Source organism: Colias philodice, chromosome 11 (genome assembly GCF_061535455.1).
Source record: "Colias philodice isolate Cphi_HAF_F1 chromosome 11, ilColPhil1 Martin Lab GWU primary, whole genome shotgun sequence".
Lineage (NCBI taxonomy): Eukaryota > Metazoa > Arthropoda > Insecta > Lepidoptera > Pieridae > Colias > Colias philodice.
The window spans coordinates 9,907,720-9,934,285 of record NC_143096.1 but is presented as its reverse complement, the minus strand read 5'-3'; the positions used below and the strand labels follow the sequence as shown (position 1 = coordinate 9,934,285).

The following is a 26,566-nucleotide window of genomic DNA, read 5'->3' as shown; positions in this document are numbered from 1 at the left end:
AAGGTAAATTGCGCTGCAAGTCAGTCGGCGCAAATATTGAAATTGTAGAGTGGGATTGGTTTGCTTTCTGTGCTCCAGAACTGATGTTTACATCGAAATATAAAAATTTCTTACGAGGCAATTCCCTTGCTCTCAATGCGCCGCTTTCATTCGAAAGGTAAGTTCGTAATTACTGTTTTGTAGGCTCTACTGGTGGTGAAAAGTACAGAAATTGAACGATTTTATCTAGATTGTAAGAAAGTTCATATTTTTGTTTTGTGTTTTTATAGCAATATAAAAAACTTGGTAATATTGATTTTAAGTGGCCTTCCTTATATTACAAGTACGTATTTTTAAGATGAATATTTCTTATTCCATCTATATATAACTTTGTTGGCTGATTGTCTCTAATTAATTTTACATCATAGTTAAAAGCCTGGGTCGTACTTACGTTTATTTTTGCTATCATATATCGTATCATTATTAGGGCAGATTTTTCAATGCTTGGATAAAACTTATCCGTCCAATAAAGTATTACACGATAATATTAAAATGTCACGTAAACTGTCAAATACGGGCAATTAGAATACGTTTTTAAAATGATAGTTTTATACATTATTCGACGAATCAGTTTTAACCAAGGATTGAAAAATCAGCCCTTAAACTAATCTCTAAAGTCTAAACCATACCCTTAAAACAGCTGAAGAAGATAATTAGTAGTCAGACCGCATTTTCAATTCGGTCACATATGTTTGTGGCAAAGGCAAAAGGACGTTATAAAATCAAAGGGAAAGTATTGGAATTGGGCCAGGCCTTAAAAATGCATAGGTTAAAATATTCTAGTGTACAGGTACGAAAATAACGCAATATTTTTGATGCATGTTACATAGCGAGTATATCGCGAATTTTAAAGCGAAGTTAAAATTAAAAACTTTATTTGGCGCGACAAATTGGGTCCAGTATATGTTTTTATTCATACGTTAGATATACTTTGTATTGTATTTGATGAAATCGAATATTAGATTATTTGTAGAAAGTTTACATAATTATTAATAGAGCCATGTATTATAGTAAGATATAGAGACTTTTAAAATAACCACACGAACATATTTAATTGTCTTTGTTTTGAAATAAGTGTCGTTAGGAAATAATTAAAGTAATTGTAATGGAGTATTTTTGATGACAAAAAAGAAGTTGATTTATGTATCTAACATTGCTTAAAATACACGCTACAATTAATCTTTATTTAAATTATTTTTATAAATGAATATAATACACAGTTAATGTTTTTGAATAAACCGTATAAATATAAATGCAATGCACTTTAGGTACTTGCATTTACTATTTTCACCAGAATACATTTCGACGAATTTGTAATGTTTGAATACGAATTGCGATTGCGAATATTTATTCCCGAAATATGCAGATTCTAAATCGTTTCAACCAAAACAAATATCTTTAATATTTGCTTAATGTAGTTACAAATATACTGGGTTTTAGTGAATACCTATTTAATATAATTGCAATTAGTAATTAAGTTGTTTGAGTTATCAACCATTAATGTTTTGCATTGAATTTCGAAAATACGAAATGACCACAATATCTGTAATTTAAAATAACCAAATAAGAAGGTCACGAATAAAAGGTTATTTTTTGGTATTTTGTACATGTTGCAATGGCATATTCTAAAGTCTTATTTATTTAAATCATGATCATTGTATAACAATTTGCTATCACGTGATATCACTGGTTATAAATATGGTAAAATGTTAGATGATGAGAAATACGAGAACCTACATAAGTATGGCTAGTTGATACGGCTAGTTGATACGTCGACGAATATCACTTTGTTTTTATAACTTACTAGCGGGCCGACCCGGCTTCGCCCGTGGTACATGTTTACGTTTTCTCTACATAAGAACCATCCTCTTACTTCAAGGAATATAATAAAAAAAGAATTATCGAAATTGGTTCAGCCGTTCTCGAGTTATGCGCTTACCAACACATTTTGCGATTCATTTTTATATATAAAAGAGAAGAGAGAAGATATAGCATAGGTAATTATAATAATTATTATAGTAGCCTGATCATTGTCATCATAATGATAATTGTGTACATACCTAATAGTATAACTTTTTAAGCTATTGCATAGCTTCTATCGCGGGCCTTGAGCGCGGGGACCGAATCCAGAAATTGCGTAACGAAAAACCTCACGCTCCCCACAGCGACGGGCACGGAGTTGTGGCTTGAAGGCATAGCATGCAATAACTTTACCGCGGCAGTCCTCGAGTGCCACACGTCTTTTTTTTCTATTTGTTTCAGTTCAACCTATTACAAGTCACATCGAAGTTTGATCTCCATTATAATCAAAATGGCGCACACATACCTGAAGACCGGTCCCTCGTGCCAAGTACCGAGGCGATCTGCGGCCGCTCCTCATTGATTACCAGCTCGGCTCTCTCGTTGTACACAGTATGCACACTCGAGATGCAAGTCAGACGCAGCTGGCCACGCTCGAAGCTCTCCGGCCTGACGAGGAACGATAGCTGGCTGATTGATGCCACCTGAAATAAGGAAAAGTTGTACTCGAAGGACCAAAGCGTGTAGATAAATTATTGTATGGCAATAAAAACAAAAAATAACCTAAAAATGTCGATAGAAGGATGGAAACGTGGAAATTTAACACGCTATTAATCTTCACTTGTATGTTTGTAACCTTTAGACTCGATTTTGATCTACTTTAAACGAACAGATTTAATTCAAACACAAGGATCGGTGACAATACCATAATTATATGAGTTTATCCATTAAAAACGTTTTTTAGTTTTAAAGTGAAACTTTTATTACATCGTCTCAAACTTTTTGGTCAGTGTAGCGCATGTCTCGTGTATCGCGGCTGCCGAGTAGGTATACCTACTCGGCCGACCGTCAGCCGACCGTCACGCGACATGCGCTACACAAAGCAGTGTTCGGAACCGTTCGAACAGTTTCACTTTTACCGTGGTTTCATAAAACCACACAACATTTTTTCTTAATGTTTATTATTTAAGTATCGTGTTTTTGATAATGTGATTTATTGTTTGAAATGAATGTGATTTATTTAAAAATTATATGTATAGATTAATATTCTTTCATGCGAAATCTGCAAGTAACGAAAATAGGATTGTTTAATACAACCATCATTGTTGTTATTTTGAAGTTAGCGCTGCGTAGTTTCAATAACTTTAGTATTCAATTTGCATAAGTTTCTAGTTTGGGTATTGACAATTCATCATTATTAGTTTCTCGGAGGAGTCATATTTGCGTGACGCCTCAATATATCTTAGAAGTCCTTAATATTAACTTCAATAAGACTGTCTCGTGGTAGCTAAAGACTTAAAATACATGTCTGGGTTATTTAGAACCAGTTACTTTTATATGACTCGTATTTCTTAATTTAGCTCTCCTTTTCCCTTCAAGCTTATATTATCCACTATCCTAACTTATATAAATAGACGTAAGAATTCTAATAGCACCTAAAACTATAAATATTATATTCCGTTCATTCTGGCATTTAGAATTAACAGAAAAAAAACCTTCAAAAATGCTTATGTTTTCTTTAACTTCAAAATAAAAATGTTACTACATAATGTATGTTAGTATTTCTGAGAGTTTTTTCTTCACCTTTTAAACAATATATTTCCGATGCTACAAATCACTATTTACTGTACAAAATGTTAGTTTTTATGAAATTGCATTCACAGAACTTTCCAAATACCCATTATCATAAGATTGTACTCTACAGAATGAAAACCATTGTACTATAACTACTCAGACAACGAGGGGTGTCTCTAAAAGAATTTCAAATAGTTATTTGATCGTTTGCTCTGAATAATTTTCTATCGAAGACATTACGGATACAGCATCCTTCATTATGCAGGGTCGCGATCCATATAATAATGTCATCAACCCTTCCTAAGTATTCTTTACACTTATCATTATCAGATTTTTATAGAGGTCCATCCAAATACTTTTAAAACATGAATAAGAAATAGATTGCTTTTGAGCATTTTGGTATACTTCGAAAAGATAAATAAAAAATAGATTTAAAATTAGTATTTTGAAATTTCATGAAGAATATTTGCGTTCTCGAATAAAATTACAGAAGTTTAAAAATACAATCTTTAGGGGAGCAGTAAAAGATATCTCAACGTTAGATTACGTTGAGTGCAATCAATCACGTCACTCATTTGTAATGAATTTCAAGATAAGAGCATAGCATTTTATATTGTATACCTCCTCATACACTACTAACTTATGTAGCTTGTCTCAATATAAGTAAAAAGGTGTTAGATAATAAAACTGTCTGGTGGTAGCTAAAGACTTAATAAATATAAGTCTGGGTTTATTCAGAACCAATTCAATATTCGATCTTCAAAAACGGCACTAACGCAAACTTATATTATTGTGAACAAAAAAGAGACAATTGAAGTCAATTCTGGATAATTAGTCACATTTTAATGGACTAATTATCCACGATTATTAGTCTCAATGATATTGTAAGTAAAAAGATGTAGAACCCATAATTCGATCATCAAAAACGGCACAATAATGCACACATGACTCATCAAAGTAAGATGGTAATCATTCGTGAGCGAATAGAGACAACTGAAGTCAATTCTGGCTAATTATTCAAATTTTAAGGTGTCCAATCCAGAGCACTTTTTATCATTCTTTCTACTTATAATAGTATACACCTTTTTACTTATAATATCTTTGGCAAGTCCTATGAAAGAGTACGGAATTCCAGTGACGGTATATGTTAGACTTTCACTACTTAGCATAATATTTACACGTGTAGTGTACCCTGGAGACGAATATACGAGTACGTATGTATGAAAGTAAAAAAAGAATCTAGGACAGTTGAAAATCGTGTCTCCAACAGATATAGCTTTGTTGAGAGGCAATTTAAGGGTATCGTACTTATTGGCTGATTAAAATTGTGCATTTTAAAGCTCATAATGGAAATTATTTTCGATTAAGGGACAGGAATGCCCCAGGGTCAATCGAAAATGTCAATCGTGTAAATTGCTCTTCATTTGCATAAATTTTACAACTTCATAAAGAGGTAATGAGAGGAGAGTAAATGGTGTCATCTTACTGCCGTCTGTCTTTAATATAATCATCAATCGAAAAATACTGCAGTGAAATATTATATCATTACCTGGACCTTAAGTTTAGTTAGTATTCAGTAAAAAAAATCTTGCTACTACAGAAGAAGTGAAAATCAAGCAATGATTTTATCGTAAAAAGAGGCATACTGATCGTTTAGGCTAATGACAGTATGTTTCCTACGGGACTAAGCGGCCTTGCAACGTTCAACAAAAAGCGACATTGGGGTCTAATCGATATTCCCAATGTGATTTGAACATTTTATTGATTGTTTTAAGTGTTAGTTCAATTTATACGTCGTAGTAATTTATCGTTTTACTTGTAAATGTTATCTTCAACTTTTTGCCAATACGCTTTCTCGAATTGCCTGTTTTAAATTTAGCCTGGAGGGTCTTAAAAAATTACACGTTTATTTCAATAAAATTACAGATTATCCTTCTTAACGGTTGCCTAAAAATAAATAGAGAATAACAACTATTTATTTTATAAAAAATCACATTTTCAAAAAGACATCACTATATAGGTATCTACTGGTATATTGTAGAAGCTTAACTGAAGCGAAATCTTCTTAGAATATACGTCAATAATAATAATCAGATCATTATCAGTATAAATAATACTGCAGTGAGTACCTACCCATTGAGCCCCGAACGGCCTGATCGGTCCACGACACAATCGATTTTCTATTGTGTCTGTGATTCCGGGGCCTGAGTTATTACTTCCCTATTTCCTCAATAATACCTTATTCGAGGATCCTCTCGTGCTGGTGGGTATCACATCGGTCACGTCCTCGTCGAAGTCTGGATGTCTAGAGGTCGGGAACATTACTGCATCTTGGCTTTGGAGCAATTCACCATCCTGGGGACAACGGGGAATAGTATTATATATTATTCATATCTTATTAGTATGTCTCTCACTACAACAGATAATATTATACAAATCACTATCTACTTAAAATATCTCATATTTAAACAAAGCCTGTCCATAAACTCAAAAAAAAATCATTTATTGATCAATTTGTGGGTTAGGTACAGGTACTCAGACATAAGATACTGAATAATGTCTATATTACAGCATAATGATTTTGAACGATAGACTAGCGGTACCATTTATCAATGTCTAAAACCAATTAGAGAAATTGTTGAGGAAATCTCAACTCGCGGTATATTGTTTGACGTAAATTCGTTATAGGATATTTATGGTACAAGGATAATTTTGATTATGTTTCGGTCTATGTTATCTTGTATATTATTGATTGTACGTAAAAAAGGCTATCCTTGCTTATGGCTCAAATGTTTCACAGAGAAATTCATATAATTATTGATAATCTATAATATTATTCTATTTTTCATCTATCGAATGCAGGTAGAAAAATAGGATGAAATCAGTGTAGTAGGTTTGAGCTAATTTATAATTTTAACATCTAATACAACTTTTATAACATTTTTCAAAGCCGGCTTTTATCTACGATATCTTGAATGCTTTTTACGTTTTGTTAAGTTAATAAATAAAATTTATATAAATACCTGGATAGTATCCACAAATGGCCCAAACGCTTTCCAGGGGCTGAATATAATGTTCGTATTTTCGTCCCCAGGCGGGGCAGTGGGACCAACATGTATGGGCAGTGATACCGCTGGACTAGGCAGTATTCTTTGCTGAAATATTGGTTTGCCTTGAATCTGTAACAATCAGAAAATAAATTAATATATTTACGTAAGTAAATAGTGTGTTAATAAATACCTTAAAATATATGATGGCGATGTTCCCTATACGATTGTTTTTCTTATTAGTAAATTTTACCTTTTTATAAAGGAAACTTTGAATTTGGGATAGAATATAGATGCTTATTGCTTATACGGCAGTTATTTTAACTGGTAATATTACATTAACACTTGGTATTGTTGAATAGAATATAAATATACTAATGCTGTGTGATTGTGAATTCCTGGCACTTTAATATCAAAGCATAATTATATAGGTACCATATTATATACTATACAGTGTAGGTACCTGTTCGTTTACCTACATAGGTGTATAAAACTTTAAGAATATATCACAGAAAATATATATCACTTTTTCTCAATAAAAAAGTCTATAGTTTTCAGACCAAGTCCTCTAGGGAGTTAAAATTCCAGTTGATTCTCTCAAACAAAAGAATATTTCACTATCAAAACATGCTTTAAAATATTTAGAAATTCTGTAAAAACTAAACTAAAGTAGCTTAAACGCTGTTCTAAAATTCTATCAAATAGCTTAACGCAAACAAATTTTACATTTTATGAGTATAAACTCTATTAAACTAACCCTTGTTATGCATAATTACTTTTTTTGTTACTTAATTATGAGATAATTATTAAAATATACTTTATTAAATCATGTTAACGTTTGAACTTTAGATTTAAAGAATCAATTTCAAGATAACTCTACTTTACCTACATTAAAATCTTCATATATTAGTATCCCATATCCAACAAACTGTTATATATTACTCAAACAAAGTACCGCTTATTGTTAACTTGCTATCATAACAAATCAATAAACAGAATTTCCAGAGAAATCATGAACTCCACATATCTATATAAAGCTGAACATAAAACGTATAACACTCGAGGGGATTGGATTATCTGCACCTTTATGAAACTTGAGCTAGTGAGAATAGTGACACTTTAGTGGATCGAATGTGTCGTAAAAACCTTCCTCTATTCAGGATTACGTTTTATTGTACTGACATGATTCCGCGGAACTTTCGGATCAAGTATATCCTTGAGGATCTTTCAGTATTTTTAATCTGGATCAACAAAAGCGCGACTTTGACAAACAAACTCGGTGACACCGACATTTACTCTTGCCGAAGCCAAATAAACATGAATAAATGTGGAACGAATTGTATATTAAGCTTTCAGTTCTTTGTTTATAATTGTCTTTCGTCGACAGCTCAAGATAGCTCGCTACTTCACGCCCTATTTATGTCTTTGTTTCTTTTTTATAATAATTATAAATATAAGATTTATAAATAATAGATAAAAGATTAATTATTCATCTTTTATCTATTATTTATAATTATACAATAGTAATATGCAACAAGATAAGCAAATCTGTATGAGATCGCCACCGCATGCAACCGCATCATGTAGCGACGGATGTGTCTTCAAAATTGAAGGAAATTGTAGATTCAAATGGAACTACGCAATAGAAGCTAGATCTGTATCATTTTCTTTTAGTGATCGGTTCGGTTCGGTCTTTTAAATCGTTTATTCTGTTGATTAATGATCACATAATATTTAAAAGGACGGTATGTGAAATGTCAATTATGGAACAAGATACTACTTAGTGCATTGCATACATTCGAGGGCCTGTTTTAATTTTGGCATTATACTGGCTATTTTTAAAATAATACAATAATTACCAGTCATATATAAAATTAAACTAGTCCTTACAGCAAAGATTTCTATGTAACTCGATTGATATCAAAACATTGCTAGACGTAACCCATGTTACACAGCGTAAGAATTTATCTTTATATTTTTTTGTTAAACACAGGTGTACAGACTCGAGCTCACAGCAATCCTTTTACAATTATTAAGTTGCTTTGAAATTATTTTCTGATTACATTTTTGGAGATATTTTTACCATATAGAATAAATTCTATTATAAAATACTTTATATTGTAGATTAAGTATTATAATGTAAACAGCCTTATATAAGTATATAAGTTCAACGAGATTGAATGCTTGATTTTTGAAATTTTTTGAATAAAGTATTATAATACCTATTTTATCTTTTTCAGAAAGTGAGATTTGGTTTTCTTACTTCTTAATTTATCTATACTCATTTTATAAAGGTACTTGTTCAATACTTGTTGTTGTATTTGTATTACTTATGTTTTTATATAAAAAATAATATTAAGAAACTTTTAAAGCTCCAATAATCCTGTTGTATTTTTTTTCAGGTCAACATAGGTGGAGTCGTTGTCAATATATTACAAAACACATCACGAAATGACCGAAATTTGAATTATTTGATATTGTAATCATCAAAATAATAGCCAAATGAGCAAGTTAAGCTTAGCTTGTTACATTTGAGTTATAAGCCATCAAATTTAACTCGCATATTAGCTGATACTTCATATATCTAATTACGATGTAACATAATTAACACTGTATTAATTCCAAATTACTGCCAACAAGCATTAGCTGATAACAAGATGCAACAAACAGGTCACATGGAAAATAGTTATTCTCGTAATATTGAGCTTTTTATCAAGTCTTATCCTACTAGTCCTACCAATATTATAAATGCGAAAGTTTGTATGTTTGTTTGTTTGTTACTCCTTCACGCAAAAAATGCTGAACCGATTTTCATAAAATTTGGCACACATTATTAATCGTAACTTGGACATATTTGTATACGAAAATCCCAAGGGAACTATGCGGGTTTTCCGTTTTCCTTTGACTACGCGGGCGAAGCTGCGGGTGAAAAGCTAGTTGTTGCTCAATACGTAACGCTCGATAAATTCTTTATAATTTTATTTTATTAAATCGTGATTTAGTAACAAGTTAATTTTGTAAAATGTGTCTTAAATAAGCTCTAAATAATGATTTACATTTCTTTGGAATAATAATCAGCAAACTTGTGGCTCATTGTGCCAATTAATAATGATAGTTCTTAATTTTATATACATATATTTCTTATATCCTCAAACTATAAGTATATGAATATATCCTATTTAACCCTAGAAGCCTAATCTATATGGAACGTACACAAAGCCTTAATATACGTCTCAGAGGCGTACACATATAAAAGCCATTATTTTAGGTATATTATTTGATTATTATTGTTTTAATAAAGCGGAAATTTGAATTTGGGAAATAAACTATAAATAAAACTACACTATTATCAATTATAACTATAATCAAAGTTGTTTATTACAACATAAAAAACAATATGCATAAATTGGAACAAAAAAATTTACTTCCTCAAAATCAACTTAAAACATATATTATTTTTATAAAGTATCAATTTTTTTTACGCTAATTATATATTTTTAGATCAAACATTACAACTAACCGGTCTATAGAGGATTAGTTTAACTTTAGGACCACACTACACATAAATCAACCCTGTGCTCGCCACACACTGATTTTTTTACATTTAGTACACACAAATTTTGAAATTCATGGTTGGATTAGTTTCTGCCGAAGGCCCAGATTATTGTAATGACGCAACGAACTCAGACACCTCATTATTTTAGCCCTTGCTTTGAACGTCGTCGATAATATGGTCATCCTCAACTTCGGAACCTGAATCCTCGTGAGGACTGCCTTCTCCATTCAAAATTGCGATTATGTCGTCTTTATTTAATAGATTGGACCATAATATATTTATAACTGAAAGAATTCCGAAAAAAAGTATAAAATACACGAAAAACAATCAAAAGTAAAATCACTTAATCTTAGTTAAAAGTTACACAAAGCCTAAACATACGTCTCGCAGGCATGCAACACTTCGATAAATCAAAAATGGCGGGACTTACCATAACGATACAGGCACCGTCCTCTAGCTCCCGTCGGCCACTGAGATAACTAAAAAGTACGACGCGCTAGCTTCAACCGTTAGAAAGAGACATCCGGTATTCGAATTTTTGTACGCCTCGCAGGCGTAGATTAGGCTTCTAGGGTTAAAAAAGATGGCTCGCTAGACAATGTTTATAACACAGGTGAACAACATTATTACAAAAATAATGACAAGCATGAATCACTATAGAAGCGTCTAGAACATAATATTCCTTATAGAAAGCACCGGACATCGCCGTATGATGGAGTGTCCCCATCATTTACTGCTTTCGATGTGTGAGTGTGGAAATAGATTATTTATCATCGAGTTTTATGTTTAAATAAAAAATGTTCTGAGACTATTGAACCATGTAACTATATAACGATATAGAATTGAAAATGTAGAATTCAATATTATTTTTTAATAGGGCGCTGTTTTATAGATATAAGATATAAATATTTTTTATAAATAAAAATAATATGCCTAGTTTAAAATATACATAGTTAGCATAGTTATGAAATAATTACAACCTACTATCGTCTGAATATAGATAAGATAAGGAAATAGAGACATAGAGTTGCAATCGTCAAACTAGAGTTTTCTAATGCAACACAACGCTACCTCATTCCTTATGTTATCTAACGAAAAGCCTTTCAACAAAGAATGAACAGATGTTCGACTTTGACCAAACCGACCACAATCGAGATCACCAATCACTATTCTTCCAAAGTTATTCTTTCAAAAGCACACACGGCCATTAAATGTGCATGTGCACTGATCCGGAATGTGTTACAGGCCAGGGGTAATGACAGGGAAGGAAAGAACGGGACAGAATTAGCAACACAAAGAGGACGGAGGGACGAGACATGAATAAATTCCTGCCACTTTTTGCGGCGCGGTTAGCATTTTGTTGACTTGCTCTTTTAAAGTTTAACTTTTTAACTTGGGCTTTCGTTTACACTTACATTTTATAGAATAAATGTGTTGTTGTTTTATTGTGTACGACGTGATTGCATTACTATGAAAATTTTATTTTTCGTTTAAATTAAGTTTTATTATACCCGCACTACTCACATCAAAATATTGTGTATGATAATATTCAGAATATAATTGAGCTAATTAAGTATTCAAGTAAAATTATTTAAGAACAGTAAGGAGCATTTAATTTTATAAAAGAATTGCTATGAAAATTACACATTTAAATATAATTAAAAACAATTTTCTTGAGCTTATATTTATTTGCTTATATATAATTCTGCCAACTCATAAAACTTATGCTACAGATGTAAAAGAAAGTCCAATACATTTTTTTAATGTCCGTACGTACGCAAGTAAACACAAGTACATACCATCGAATGTTTTCAAAAAACCCTTACGACCCAGGGTTCGAATAAACGGCATTAAAATCACGGTCATGTCACTTATGTGCCACCATTTGCGCCCCAAACATAATCATATAGCCATTATTCCGTATATGTTTTATCTAACGTATCTCTACCCCATCCCAGTAGGCTCATTTGTATGCGAGTGACGCATTTTATTCCTGGCATTATTTACTTGAGCCCTATTTTCTTCTTCCTTTATAGAATTACCGATTGGATGTATGCGATGAAAGATGATGTTATTTATTCCTTCACAAGTTTATTCACAGCCAGTATTTTGCGTATAATTCGAGGGGAAAGAGCATCAAAATTTCTTGGATTATTTTCTTTATTTTGGTGGTGGGATTGGTCGAATTTCACTTTTATAAATATAACCTACGTAAGATGGATGTAATAGGTAGTAGTCGCTTGTTTTTACCTGAAATTTTTGAAAGATATGTGATATCTATCACCTAAACTAAACTTTGAGATTTCTAAAAAACTGGCATAAGCTACTATAAACTACTGGCATAAGGTATAAGGGAACCTATACTAATTACTAATCATGAATCATCCTTTGCAAAGCAATATCTAAAAAAGAATATACCCTAAACTGTTCTTCACAACATGCTTAAAAATTCCGTCCACGATGATAAAGTTAGAAAAATTCCAGCAAATGAGATTGGAAAAATTTGTACACAACTCCGGTTAAACATAGGCTTATACTTTAGCTCTGAAGTTAATCCTTACTGAAGTAAATTAAAACTATGATAGCGATGACGGTTACAGCGCGAACGGCAATGTATGCAAACCGCATTTACTACACATGAGTGACTTGTATGAGGTTTTACATCAATCTTAATAAAGGAGATAGACATGGCGTATGTAGATATTAATACTGTATCCAGTTAGTTTTGTAGAAAAGATGTAGGCGGGTTACCTCATGGGTTTCACAACAACATAGCAGAAGAACGATGCCCATCATTCTTTTGATTGTTTCTTTGTTCGTATGTTGTAGATAGTCACAAAAAGACGTCGAAGAATAATAATTACGACCTGCTCTTGAAGATGTCATGTCGTTTGTAAAGTCGATATTACTAAGCTTTTCTATTAAACGGACATTGGGCGTGGTAGCTAACGTCTTCATGTGACCACCAGGTAGGTATTATGGTAATAATGGTTATCAAAGGTGGAACATTGAAGAGTACAAATCGGTTTTGAAAATGCTAAAAGATATTATGAATCGTTGTATCTAGCTTTGTAAATTAAACGACCATTCTTTACAGATGTTGCTCTATTCGTATTAGGTATTTTTTTTTAATTTGATATAATTTTTGAACTATAATTCAAGTCTTGTGAGCAACATTCATATTACTAACACAGTTTAATATTAGTGGATTATCGAAGTATATAAGGTCAGTAACGAATATTATAAATAATTATACCGAAATAGAGCTTATTATAAGGATGTATGAGTATAATGTAAGTAAAGTTTTCACCAGCTGACGTTCCCACTCGCAAGTTGCAGTATGCTACAACTTTAATGCGTTTTGCATGAAATATTTGTTGTTGGAAAAACATAAAGATACAAGAAGCTCAAAATACTTTATCTATCCATGAATTCTCTTTTAACGATATAGTTTTGTATCTTAACACAATTATGCTGTTAAAATTTTAAATTACTCACGAACATATTCATTCGTATTTTCTTTATTAAGTTAATTTTTCCGTAATAAATCAATCGAGCAATGAAATTCGTTAATTACAAAAGGAAGGAAATGTGACGGTTCATTTTGTGTTGTTAATTTTCCGTGACTTTAATTTTACGAAATTATTATACGGGAAGTTGTGAAAAAGTAATGACTTTAACGTTTTCGTGTTAATATTTCATAGAAAAGTGTTCAGTGATATTCTTAAGGAATTACCCAGAAAAAAAGCAATATAAAATTAGCATTATATATCGGGCATACTTTCCAAAAGTTTCCTCAAATCTATCTCTTGGTGAAGAGAAAATTTCGGGAAGAAAGATAGGAACACAACTTTTGAGACGATTTACTGAGAATAATTCAGTATGATTTAAATAAAAATCAGGTTACAAGAGACTAATAGAAAGTTCTGATTTCATTTAAAGCTACACAATCCTAACCTAAACATGAATACAATCTTATCTATATATCCATGCCATTATTTATAATTTCTTATTACAAAAAAAATTTCAATAACCTTACCACATTATGTATTGTTAAAGAAGACAAGTATATTCATTATTAATTTCAATATTTCAAAGACATCTTCATAATAATATTTTATATCAGTCATTTATATTAAACTAGGTTTCCGCCCGCGGCTTCGCCCGCGTTTTCAAAGTAAAACCTGCAAAGATCTCGTTCCCGTGGGATTTCCGGGATAAAACCTATCCTATGTGTTAATCCAAGCTACCCTCTATATATGTGTTAAATTTCATTGTAATCGGTTCAGTAATATTTGCGTGAAAGAGTAACAAACACACACACACACACATACATCCTCACAATCTTTCGCATTTATAATATTAGTAGGATAGTATAAATGTGCTCTTACACGATAACACGTTTCACAGAGGCTTTTACGTAAGCCACAAGTTTAAAAGAATACACAGAATATCCATAGTTGTAACTTCTTCATTGTATTAAGATAGTTGGACACTTAGAACAAAGATTAACTTAGCTCATTTACTGAGGTGCAAAGTTCCTTATCATTTAACAACACCCTTTCAGCGTACTTTTAAAAACTTTCAGCTCGAAGTGCTGTTGAACAAACTGTAGTGAGATAAAATTCTTTATTACATGCAATACAATAGTGTTTACTATGTGAAGACAGCGTGTTTTGTTACTAGATGTATTAATATTTTAGAAGTGAATATTTACTAGTATTTGAGTTGTTTTGAACTGAGAATGTTTTATGTTTCATTTGTGGTAGAATGAGATTGAATGGAAGATGGAAGGGAAATAATATTGGTTACAATTTTTAAGATGTGATAATATTGTGACGAATGAAAACTCCTGTATTTAATTTGGTAGAGGTATACTCCACCTATGTAGGTATCTATACATATAAATATGTGTAATGTATACTTATATGTATAGGTAGCTTAGTAATTTACACTACTGTCTTTGTAATCTTAAAGGCTCGCTCTTGCTATGAAAAGATTAACTTATTTATTCGCAAATCGCAATGAACTAAATTAGGCGCAAAACGTGCCTATTTTCACTTAAAATTATTAAGGTTAATAACCCAGTGACATGTTAGACATTTTGCGTACAAAATCCAAAAACGAAAGCTATTTATCAACGTTATAATATTGAATACATGGACTGACCGCTAGCTCCGTCCCCTGTTGGAACTCCTCCTTTGTGCATGTGGCAGTTTATTTGACAATATCTTCGCAGTTGGAAGGTTACGAATAATCTGTCTTGTCATTTTGTGATATGGGTCGCGAAAGAATTGAATCGTCCTGCCTTTATTAATAGGTGTACTTAATAAATAATCCGGTGGGTTAAGAATTTTTGCAGTTTCATATAGATACCATAGGAACGATTTCATAATAAGTTTTAAACTTGTGTTTTTGATATCTCGTTCGTAGAAAAAAGAAATGGTATGTTCTTTTAGAAAAAGTTAAAGTTATTTCTTAAAACTTTATCGTCAAAAGTTTTTCTATAAATTTTTTCTATAAAGATTATATATTATCTTCGTAATGTAATGTCGTAAGTACTATCTTAATATATATAAATCTCGTTTCACAATGTTTGTCCTCAATGGACTCCTAAACCACTTAACCGATTATAACAAAATTCGCACACCATGTGCAGTTCGATCCAACTTGAGAGATAGGATAGTTTAAACATGTAGGTACCACGGGCGAAGCCGGGGCTGACCGCTAGTGTATAATAATCTTTAATATCATGAAGGAAACTCCATAAATGATTTCAGTTTATTTTAACCCAATGAATGTCGAACGTTGAACGCTGTTCAAATAATGATTCGTACGGCATCGTCATGGGTATTGTTAATGACTTCTTTTGCAGGAAAATCATGTTGAATTTATTTAAGACGTAATTTATACTGCTGCTGTATGTAATTAAAACTTTACCATGTATTTTCAGGTGCGGGCACAAGAGATTTAATATAATTAAACATATACAAAACGATAAGCCTAGATTAACCGGGTAATGGAAATTAAATTTGATTGCATTCAATTAATTTTACATGAATATTAAATTATTTATAAGTTGTTATGTGGAATACGATACTCGTACTTATGTAATATTTTGTGGGGTAATATGTTAGAAGTAACACAAAAGTGCCATAATATAGTTTTTCTAGTAAAACCATGTAATAATGATAAGACATAAGATAAGAAATAGATATATAATAATCATATAGGTTGTATATTCAGATAGTTGTAGTACAATAATTGTAATCATAACAGTTTCGACTTATTTGATTAATAAGGTAAAAAAGTTTAAGGAGGGATTAAAGACAATATCAGAGAGAGATTTGTACCTTTGGAACTAAAAATACGTAAAACTTATTCTGTCTGAATCTCGAATAATACCAACGAATTTGTAGCGAATATCCGTAACTAAATGCCTCCACATAAGCAGCCTGTTCTTTGCCGATTTGTACACACGACGAACGATTATTTCCAGACCGATAAATATATGTGAATTGAAAATAGAGCATTTGCAAACGTTTTGTTATTCGATTCAGTGAAGTCGAAAGAAGTCTTTCGATGTGAAAACATGTTTCACATGTTATTGAAGTTTGTGCTACGGACGGAAAGCGGTAGTTTTATTGTCAAACTGTATGACACGGAATGTATCGTATCGCTTAAAAATATTATGTTCGAAACAACGATGACGCAGCGGATTATGAGTGAGACTTTCAAAGGAAACTTGGACTGAACGTTCGTGAAAGGAGACAAGAGAAGAAAGTAATAGAATTGTGCTTGTCTATGAAATGAAAAGCATACGTTCGTAATTTGTTTTTCCACAGGGATGATGATTCTTTCTCAGAGAACTAAATATTAGAACAATCGGCATCTTTTCTTTGTGAAGTGAAACTTCTTTATCGGGGTTGGAAAAAAATTTAGTGTAACATTTTTTCGGAACGCGTGACATTTTTCCGTTACGCGCCATCTTGTTTTTATCCCTACCACGCGTGATTGACGTATTTCTATAAAGTTGCATATAGTAAATTATTTTTTGAAAAATAAGGTCTTAAAGAAGTTTCACTTATTACGTGTGTACACGCACACATTTTTTGTACCTTTTTAATCTGTTGGTTAGTTGAAATTAGATTAAAATATGATGATACTTGAACTGTTTTCTTAAATATTAATGATGATGTTACGTTACTGAATATAATATTATTATGTACATCTTAAATCGTCAGGTCAGTCGTCAGGGTTAAATCATATTATTGCAAAGCGAATTCACTTTAAAATATACATAAAATAGGTCAAATTCTACCAAATAAGAACTTATGTGTACACTTTTGAGTGAATAAAACGGAACAAAACCCTGTCTTATTTACCTTATTCAATGTGTACGTCACAAGAGAGTAACTTTATAATTCGAATGAACTATTTAAACCCATTATTTCATGAATTCAACATTCACCCGCTAAAATTGTGCACGGAATTGAATTTTCTCCATTGTACATTCATGGTGGGATACGAGTACAAAATTCTAGTTGCAAAAGATAATTAATGCAACGTGGTTCATGTATAAAATTGTTATGTAACATTTAGTATTAATTTGTCAATGAGGCGCTGAAGTAAAATTTTGCGGTTGCACTATGCGCTTAGTTTACCTGACGATTCGTCAAATATGCAAGCGATAGAGTGGTGTCAAGAGCGTGGTTGTTGGTCATAGATTCAATCTATTTATATCATTATATAGATCGCTAATCATGTAGTAGGTCGTAAATAAAATGAGGACTTTTGTTTAGATTTGAACAGATTACAATACGTAGCTCTACGTATTTCTGTTCAACCAGTCGTTACACAATTAAGTATACCTACCTGCATTTTTCTAATATTTTTATGCTGCTAATATTTGCTCTTTCTATAAAGTTTTAACTTCCGAAAAATACCTTTAGGTCAAACACAAGGTTGAGGCACAATAAACAAAAGGACACATTGCAGGCCCTTATATTAATTAAGGGTCAATAAATGCCCAGAAGGTACTCAAAAAGTAATCTCAATATTCAGATTCTCGATTTAAATTAACGTCAATGTACAATTGATGACGCTTTTAACGATATGTGGCCACATCCATAATAATTTACATTTAGATCACAATAAAAGGAATGTTACTTTAGAGTTTCGGATTATCAGGACAAAAAACAAGTTCATCAAAAAGTTTAACCAGCTGTTTTTAAGTCGTCTTAAACTTTAATGATATTCATTATTGATCTAAATGATGATATGTTTTTGTTGTTTTTAATATTTTAATAGTAGTAATTGATATTATTGCATTTAAAAGAAATGAAACTTAATATCGTGCGTAAGCATTCGCGCTAGTTTCAGTAGTTAAATATTTGTAGTAAAGTGCATCATTTACTTTTCTTTGACGTTACGATGATAAATTTTGAAAGAGAAAATTAAATTGCGTCAGTTTTAAGTCGATTTTGGGGAAATAGCTAGCGAATTTGAAATTAAATAAATTAAATTAAATCATGCATTCTTTTGCCACATTTTTATTTCCTGGAATATTAAAAAAATAAGTACATAAATTGTATATTGTGTATTTTACGCACTCGAAACTGATTTTAAATAAAAAAGTTTGACAAACGACTTTAATTTAAATGGAAAAACAATTATCGTTCATTCTGTAGAGCTTCCGCTTGCTCTGAACACCGCATTGGTAATAAATATTATATCGGATTAAGCGAATCAAGTATGAGTGTATAAAAGTATTGCATGCAGTTTATCCAGAACTTTCTCTGGGAAAATAAATACAGGGGCGTTAACTGACGGTAAGCTGCGGTAGGTAGGCTGTAAAGAATGTGAGTATTGAATATTATGTATATTTTATTTGGTAGAGTAACTTGTTACACTGCGTCTTATATAGTCTAAATATTATTAATTACTGTTTTATAGTGTTTGACCAAACCGGAGGGCCAACATTATCTGAATGTAAACAAAACTTACTCATAAAAAACATATTATCTCTTTGAGTTATTTTAATATTAAGTATATTTTTACAATTTCAACAGCTTCTCTTACTTACACCCTGATTATTACGGGTAATTAAGTCATAACATACCTCTGGAAAGCTTCTTTCAACAATAAATCGTTTATTAATAACCTTGTTATTTTTCAACAAAATTAGCAAGTCGCATAGCCAAGGTTGTATAAATTCGCAATTATTGAAGTATTTGAATAAAACAAATTTCATCAGCACTTCATCCAGATTATTTCTCAAATTACTTCGATAATTAAATTCTGCATTAAAGCGGGTTATCGAATGTCTAATTATACAGTGAATTTATTAACGCTTTCTTTGTTGGATCTCATCCATCACGGCTGTCATGACGTCACGTCATGCGTCAGTTGACGAGTATTTCTAATTGATAATTATAAGCACTAGCTTAATGAATGGCTAAGTAGCACATGATTAGGTACATGATGTTGTGGATTTTGTGTTATTGGTGGTTAATTTTATTTGAACTGGTTTAATCAGGTTTTATCCGGAAGATAGTGTAGCTAATAATTTGAATTAAAAGGCATGTGTGTTGTTGCCTTCTTTACCTAAATAAAGCTTGACTTCACTGGATATCTAAACTTGGCCCTGTATAGGTAATCTCTATAAGCTACCTACAGGTACCTATATGGCTCTGTACCCATGTACAGAGCCAGGTTCAGATATTATTTTCTTCATGTAGGTATATGTAATCTAAAATCAATCATACAACTGTCCGTTTATTTACTAATAGGTACCTATTCTGTCGAAAACATTGTTTATTGAACATTCTTACAAAAATTTTATTTTCTAAACACTCTTTGAGGAATAGGTAAAATATTATTGGGTATAAGTTTCGGTTAAGGGTTGATGAAAGCGGTTTATCCCTATAAGGGGACTCACCTTTCAATCAGAGGGTGAGAATTGAAGATAATTTATTTTCCTCTGAGCTGATTCCACTTCCTTCTTATAATAACGATTTGTAATGCTTTTGATGACGTAGTGCTTCATTTGAAGGTTATGAAAATTTTGTTGAAATAGCAAAGTAGTAGTAGTAGTTAGCAAAATGTTATTTTCAATATAAGAATACTTAAACAAGGCTTCAACGAGAAGTGAAGAAGAAAAAAAATTCAAAATAAAGGTTTTAAAAATATACATTTTACCAAACTAATGTGGGTTTTTTATATGGCAAAGCATAAGTATTATAATAATATGCTCTTGCATATTTATTTAAATAAGGATCAATATTTCTATGAGTGGCATCGATTATCATTACACATCTGATAATCGTCTGCAAGGGTTCTTGCAAGTCATAAAATATATATACTATAAGTTATACTATAAGTTTTTAATATCATCGGTGAAGTAAGCCCTTAAAATTTTTCCCTACCTAAAGCTCAACGCATCTAAGAAGTTTTCCCTACAAAGAATTAAGTATAATTGCTACTACTAAAAATTATAACTCACATCACGTCCATTTAGTAACCAAGTGAGGTTAGCCGGCGGGTCAGCTGGTGGAGATATACACTGGGCCCTAAGCGAGTCCCCTGAGGCGTACCATCCCTTCTCCGCTTTTATCGTTGGCTTCTCTGGGGGCAGCTCTGGAAATAAAGAAAGATTGTTTGAAAAAAAGCTCGTGTGCAGCACACGTGTCAGAAGAGATTCAAATATACCAAAATCGTCGCCTCACTCCATGACATGACGGTACTGCCATGACGCGACCTTGAAATTTTACTCTCAACTTAAAGAAATTTCACTTTAAAAATTCGCGAAAAATGGATAATTTCTTACTCTTAATATTTAGTATATTTTACAATGTCAACTGATAGGGAATTTCTGTTGCTCTTTGTTATTTGTACGGAACCCTTAGTATCATTTTTAAATTATTGAATTAGATACACAAATGATTTCAAATAGCATATAACAATAATGTTACATAATTATGCTTCAAGTGTGTATTTATTTACATATCAAAATTATACAGAACTAATGAAAGTTAAATGAGCGAGCCAACAGTCGATTTTTACAATTTATTCTTTAAAAAACTATCATAGAAACAATGGAATCAAAGAAATAAAAACAATCTGCACATCGCCACAATATAGCTATCAAAAATATTATTAATAAAGTATTGTTTTTCTCAATAAATATTATCTACTGTTACTTATTTCATTTCACAAGAAATATGAGAGTTAAAATATTGCTTCGTTACGTTAGAACAAACCTCAGTGAGTTGGTTTGATAGATTAATTAATATTGTCATAATTTCTCCAACGAGTCTGGTTAGATTACAATTATGTTCAGTCTTTTGGAAACAACAAGACTTTTTACTGAATAATTTTAAATGGCATTAGAATACTGGTTCAAGTAAACAACTATTTGTCATGAACAAGCTCTTCCGTTCCTTTTTTTCTTGATCTGAAATGTCGTGTGTGTTAATTTTGGTTACTCAAAGTGATATACCAGCTTCCACCCGCGGCTTCACCCGCTTTGTCTAAAACCTAAGAAATTACATACTAAAACTTTCCTCTAGAATCACTCTATCAAAAAAAAATCCTTTTATTAATAGTTTTAGAAATTTTAGCGTACATCAATATTAATGACTACTTCATAGAAAACATGTCAAACATTCGTTCGATTCGATCGCACGCAAAATTACAGAACCTCAGATTATAAAATAGTATGTTAACTGTTCGAGCAATATAACATGTATGTATGCTTCTAACATATTAACGAGCTTTTTTTCTCACAATATTAAATCTATACTAATATTATAAAGCTGAAGAGTTTGTTTGTTTGTTTTAACGCGCTAATCTCAGGAACTACTGGTCCGATTTGAACATTTCTTTCAGTGTTAGATAGCCCATTCATCGAGGAAGGCTATTATAGCAGTGGCTGTAGGCTATAAATCATCATGCTAAAATCAACAGGAGTGGAGCCACGCGGGTGAAACCGCGGAGCGCTGCTAGTATAATATAACAGGATACTCTTTCATTACTTACGCATTTGATAAAAATATTGTAAATAGCATTAAAAGCTTAATAATGGTCTCAGAAATAAGATCGAGCATTGTATAGCATTTCAACAGCACTTTCATCAAAACTTCATTATACAACACGATTTTAAAGTTTAAAATTGCGTGGCATTTTGATCGATGGTGGAAAATGGCGCGCGAAATCTTAGACAAGATGGATTTTATGTAAAATTGCATTATTTAAGCACTCCTGTTCTCTCGCTCTATCTGTATTTTGTATTTTTATATTATTACGTATCATCATGAAAATAATATAATATAATGATAAATAAATAAGAAGCCTACTTATTCAGTCGTACATACACACTTCATCCATAAGTACAACCTACTTATCATTTCATAACAGTTCGATTTATTGTTTCCAAGAAAAACATGAACATAACATTATAGAGATACTTACAAATATATAAAAGCTTTGTCGTTAAAGAAAACAAAACTTATGTGATTATTACCAATATTAGACATAATAATATTATGTCGAATACTAAATTTTTTATTTGGCCAATAATGGAATGTATGCTATTGATTCTTTCGCTGTTCTCTTGTGAAATTACCGCGTTGTGGTAAAAGTTACCAGGTAAAATGTATAAAGGTCAATTTTGCAGTAATGTGGAATGCGTATAGCATTTAGTCAATCAGCTATTAGCGTAATGAAATGTTCGATCAAAATTCCGATTTAGTTATATTGCGGCTAACCAAAACAGATTTTGAACTCGTTACTTTATTTGTGTAAATGTAATATGATATAAAGGCTTAAAATAGTATATGAAAAGTTTTGAAGCTTGTGTTGAACAAGCAAGAATTTGATAATGAAAAATACGATACCAAATTATGTATTTTGTATATAATTTTAGAAAGAATAGAGTTCAAAAATATATGATTTATTTGCTGACTGCACTTCATTTCGCCCCTAAATGAGACGAAAAATTGTAGCAGTCCAGTAGTAAGTAACATACATACATACATACAACGAAAACAAAAAATTTAGGTACCACACCAGGTACGGTAATACCTTAGTATAACAACAGTTAATTTCACATGTATTTTAGTTTAAGAAAACAAAAAGAAACAGTGCGTGGTCCGTAAATTCAAATAAACAATTCGAAAACGCTGTTACATGGGACAAATTCGGCGCGAGCTTTGGCAGGGTTAAGGTGGGTTCGTGCCAGGTTTGATTTGCAAATCTTTGTTTTACACCAATATATTGCGAGGATCCCTTTCGAATCCTGTTTTCCAGCAAAAACCGTGCAACTGCCGGTTTTCACCATTTCTCGAATATACTGGTAAGTACTATATTCGTATACGTATTATACGGTCGCGATTTATTTTCATCGCGCCACCAAATTGGTGTTTTGGGGAATCACACATGACTGCTTAACGAGAACTAAAATTATTTATTATATTCAGCAGCGTCAATAGCCCAATAAAACCGGAGAACAATTAATCGGAATTGCTATTTTTGCTCCCGCAAATAAAGTCAACAATCATATCAAAGAAAGATTAATTACGATCAGAACCATGCTTGAGCTTATTCAGATCAAACTTTTACTAAAGCAAATGGCAAAACGGTTGGCAAATGGGCGAAAATCTTTCGAGAAAAAAATATAAACCGTACTTGAAGCAACGAACTGGCAAAGTCAATACTTGACAAATCGCAGCTTAACGAGCGACTCATGGTTCGTCTCATCGCAAATATTATTTCGGATGTGAACATAAATTGAAATTGGGACAAGAGAATAAAAATAACATAGTAGGCAATTTATAAAAATACAATGTCACTTTTTTTTACTTTTTTTCAGTTATACGTAGAGCATTAGCATGGTAGGTAAGCATCATTTAAGGAAAAGTCAAAAGAGCAGACGCGTACCTGATGCTACGTGAATATGGCACTTACATCGCTATTTGTTTTTATATTAACGTTTAGTAATTTAGATCCTGCATGAGAAAAATATAAAAATCGTGTCACAACAACACTATTACAAACGTTAGGAAAATTCCGAAAATTAGAGTTATATTATTATCATAGTATCACAGCATAATTGACACTGCAGTGTTGCAGTGATCAAATGTTTATTCGATAGTTAATTATAATTACACCTGAACGAACCAATCCCAAGCGGGATATTAGATAAGTCAGCACAAATAAGATTCTCCTTATAGAGGTATAAGATCTGCTATCTATATAATTACGAACAATCTATACTAGCTTTCCGCCGCGGTTTCACCCGCTTTTTCAAAGTAAAATCCGCATTGTTCCCGTTCCCGTGAAATTTTATGGGATAAAACCGATCCTATGTGTTAATCCAAGTTACAATTATGTGTGTGCTAAATTTCATTGTAATCGGTTCAGTAGTATTTGCGTGAAAGAGTAACAAACACACACACATCCTCATAAACTTTCGCATTATTAATATTAAGTAGTAGGAAGTAAGAAGGACTAGTAGGAAGGAAGTAGGATAGGTAATATGACCTTATTACTGCTTCTAGAAATGTCTATCATTGGTTCTAAGAATGGATATAACGTCATCATTGTATTAATATTAGAAATGCCTGCGAAAGGAAATCAGTCTGAAGAGAAGAATCAAGTGAATAAAAAGAAAAAGTGCTGGGATAATTTTTTGGTGAATGCGCATTATTTAAATACATAATAACAGTTAATTTCGTAATCATCCTATGAAGAATAAATATTATGGTGATGAGTGAACGGATGGCGCGTTGGTGAATATCATCATTATTTTTGTGCACAAGTCCAGTCAACTAAATGCCTGTACTAATAGTATTAATAATAATTAATATGAAGTTGATCTGTTTGTAATACTTTTACGGCTTAATTGCTCAACTTAGATAAATTTATTTTATAATATTTTAGTATGCAAATAAATAAAGAAGTAAATCGTGCACAGTATAATTAATATACAGATACCTAGGTTGCATAGACATAGACACAATGAGTTCCTTTCTGAATGAGAACGAAAAAGCATAAAGCGACACATTGGTTTCATCTATGATGCCAACTCTATCCAATTCGCTTTGTATTCAACTCAGAGTAGTTGTTTCACGCACGTGTCTGGAGCTCTGATGAGTACAAAACCCTAATAGTTGAATGTGTTCTTGAATTTTAATTTTGACGTTTATCTTATCTTTTATGTATATTTCTTCTGTGTGTTGGCACTAAGCTCCTCCTACAGCTGCAGCGATTTAAAAAAAATTTGTGTGTGTGACAATTTGATCACTGCAACACTGCGAAGCCGCGTGCAAAAACTCGAATTAAGAACAAAAATTATGTTAATAATATTTAGTTTATTAAAAAATACTAATATTTCTCGTTTTCTTATCCTCTGGAAAGAAAACCAATTCTTAATACGATTCAAACTCCTAAAAATACAATAGAATTCCAGTATTAAGTAGGATTTATGTAAGTGCCTGTCTGACAATCGCTCAAAGAGGCGTATAAGAACTATTATTAAAATTTCGTTGACTGTAAAGCTACTAGGATATTTTAAAAGCCTTTGGATCAAGCACAACATTAAAGAAGATTTTTATTTATTTGAGCCTTAATAACTTCTCGATAAAGTTTAAATTTCTTCACTTCATCGCAACCTGAAAACCAGGACACGCATCAAATCCTACGATTGAACACCGTAAAGGATGTTAAACAAACCACAGAGCAGGTTAAGGTCAGAACCCTAACTGTTTCCGGGCGTGTGTAACTTGTAACGTGTTCCACACTCCTTGTTCTCTGGGGAGGATTAATCTGTGCCTCCCATATGCGGGCACTCGGAGGTTAATTCTGCTTCCTTTTTGCAAGGCACGTTTATTTGTTTGGTTTGAACTTTACGTAAGCGGAAACACGTGTCGGAGATCTTAAATTTTGTCAATTTTAAACACAACTCGCTTTCTAATAAGCTCGAGTGTTCATTAAACTTTTGTTAAAATAATACAATAATTTGTTAAGTAAAATACAAAGATAAATAATATGTAAGTATAACAAAATTAAGTCCCTTTGATTCTTAAAATGTATTTAAAAGTCATTAAATCAGTCCATATCTATGGTGATGAAGCATGTCTCGTATAGATGATGTGCTATATGAAACTAAATAAAAATAGGTACTAAAAAGATGTTGTCGTGGAAGAAAAAACAGTAAAATTCAAAATAATATTTCATATTACATTTTTCGATAAAATAGGTAATATTACAAATATTCAAAATTGTTAATATCTACTTACCCTTAAATCGTCACACCCTAACCAACCAACAA

General features: G+C 31.8%; 1 protein-coding gene across 1 annotated transcript in view; it reads right to left on the bottom strand.

Moving 5' to 3' along the window:
• The window catches only part of LOC149484819 (uncharacterized), a 217,461-nt gene that overhangs the window by 40,795 nt on the left and 150,100 nt on the right, over positions 1 to 26,566 (bottom strand). Inside the window, exons 5-8 of the mRNA XM_089701111.1 lie at positions 20,741 to 20,874; positions 6,657 to 6,812; positions 5,872 to 5,988; positions 2,366 to 2,543 (exon numbers count right to left, since the gene is read on the bottom strand). Of these exons, the coding sequence (XP_089557237.1) occupies positions 2,366 to 2,543; positions 5,872 to 5,988; positions 6,657 to 6,812; positions 20,741 to 20,874 (585 nt within the window). The remainder of the gene's footprint in view (positions 1 to 2,365; positions 2,544 to 5,871; positions 5,989 to 6,656; positions 6,813 to 20,740; positions 20,875 to 26,566) is intronic.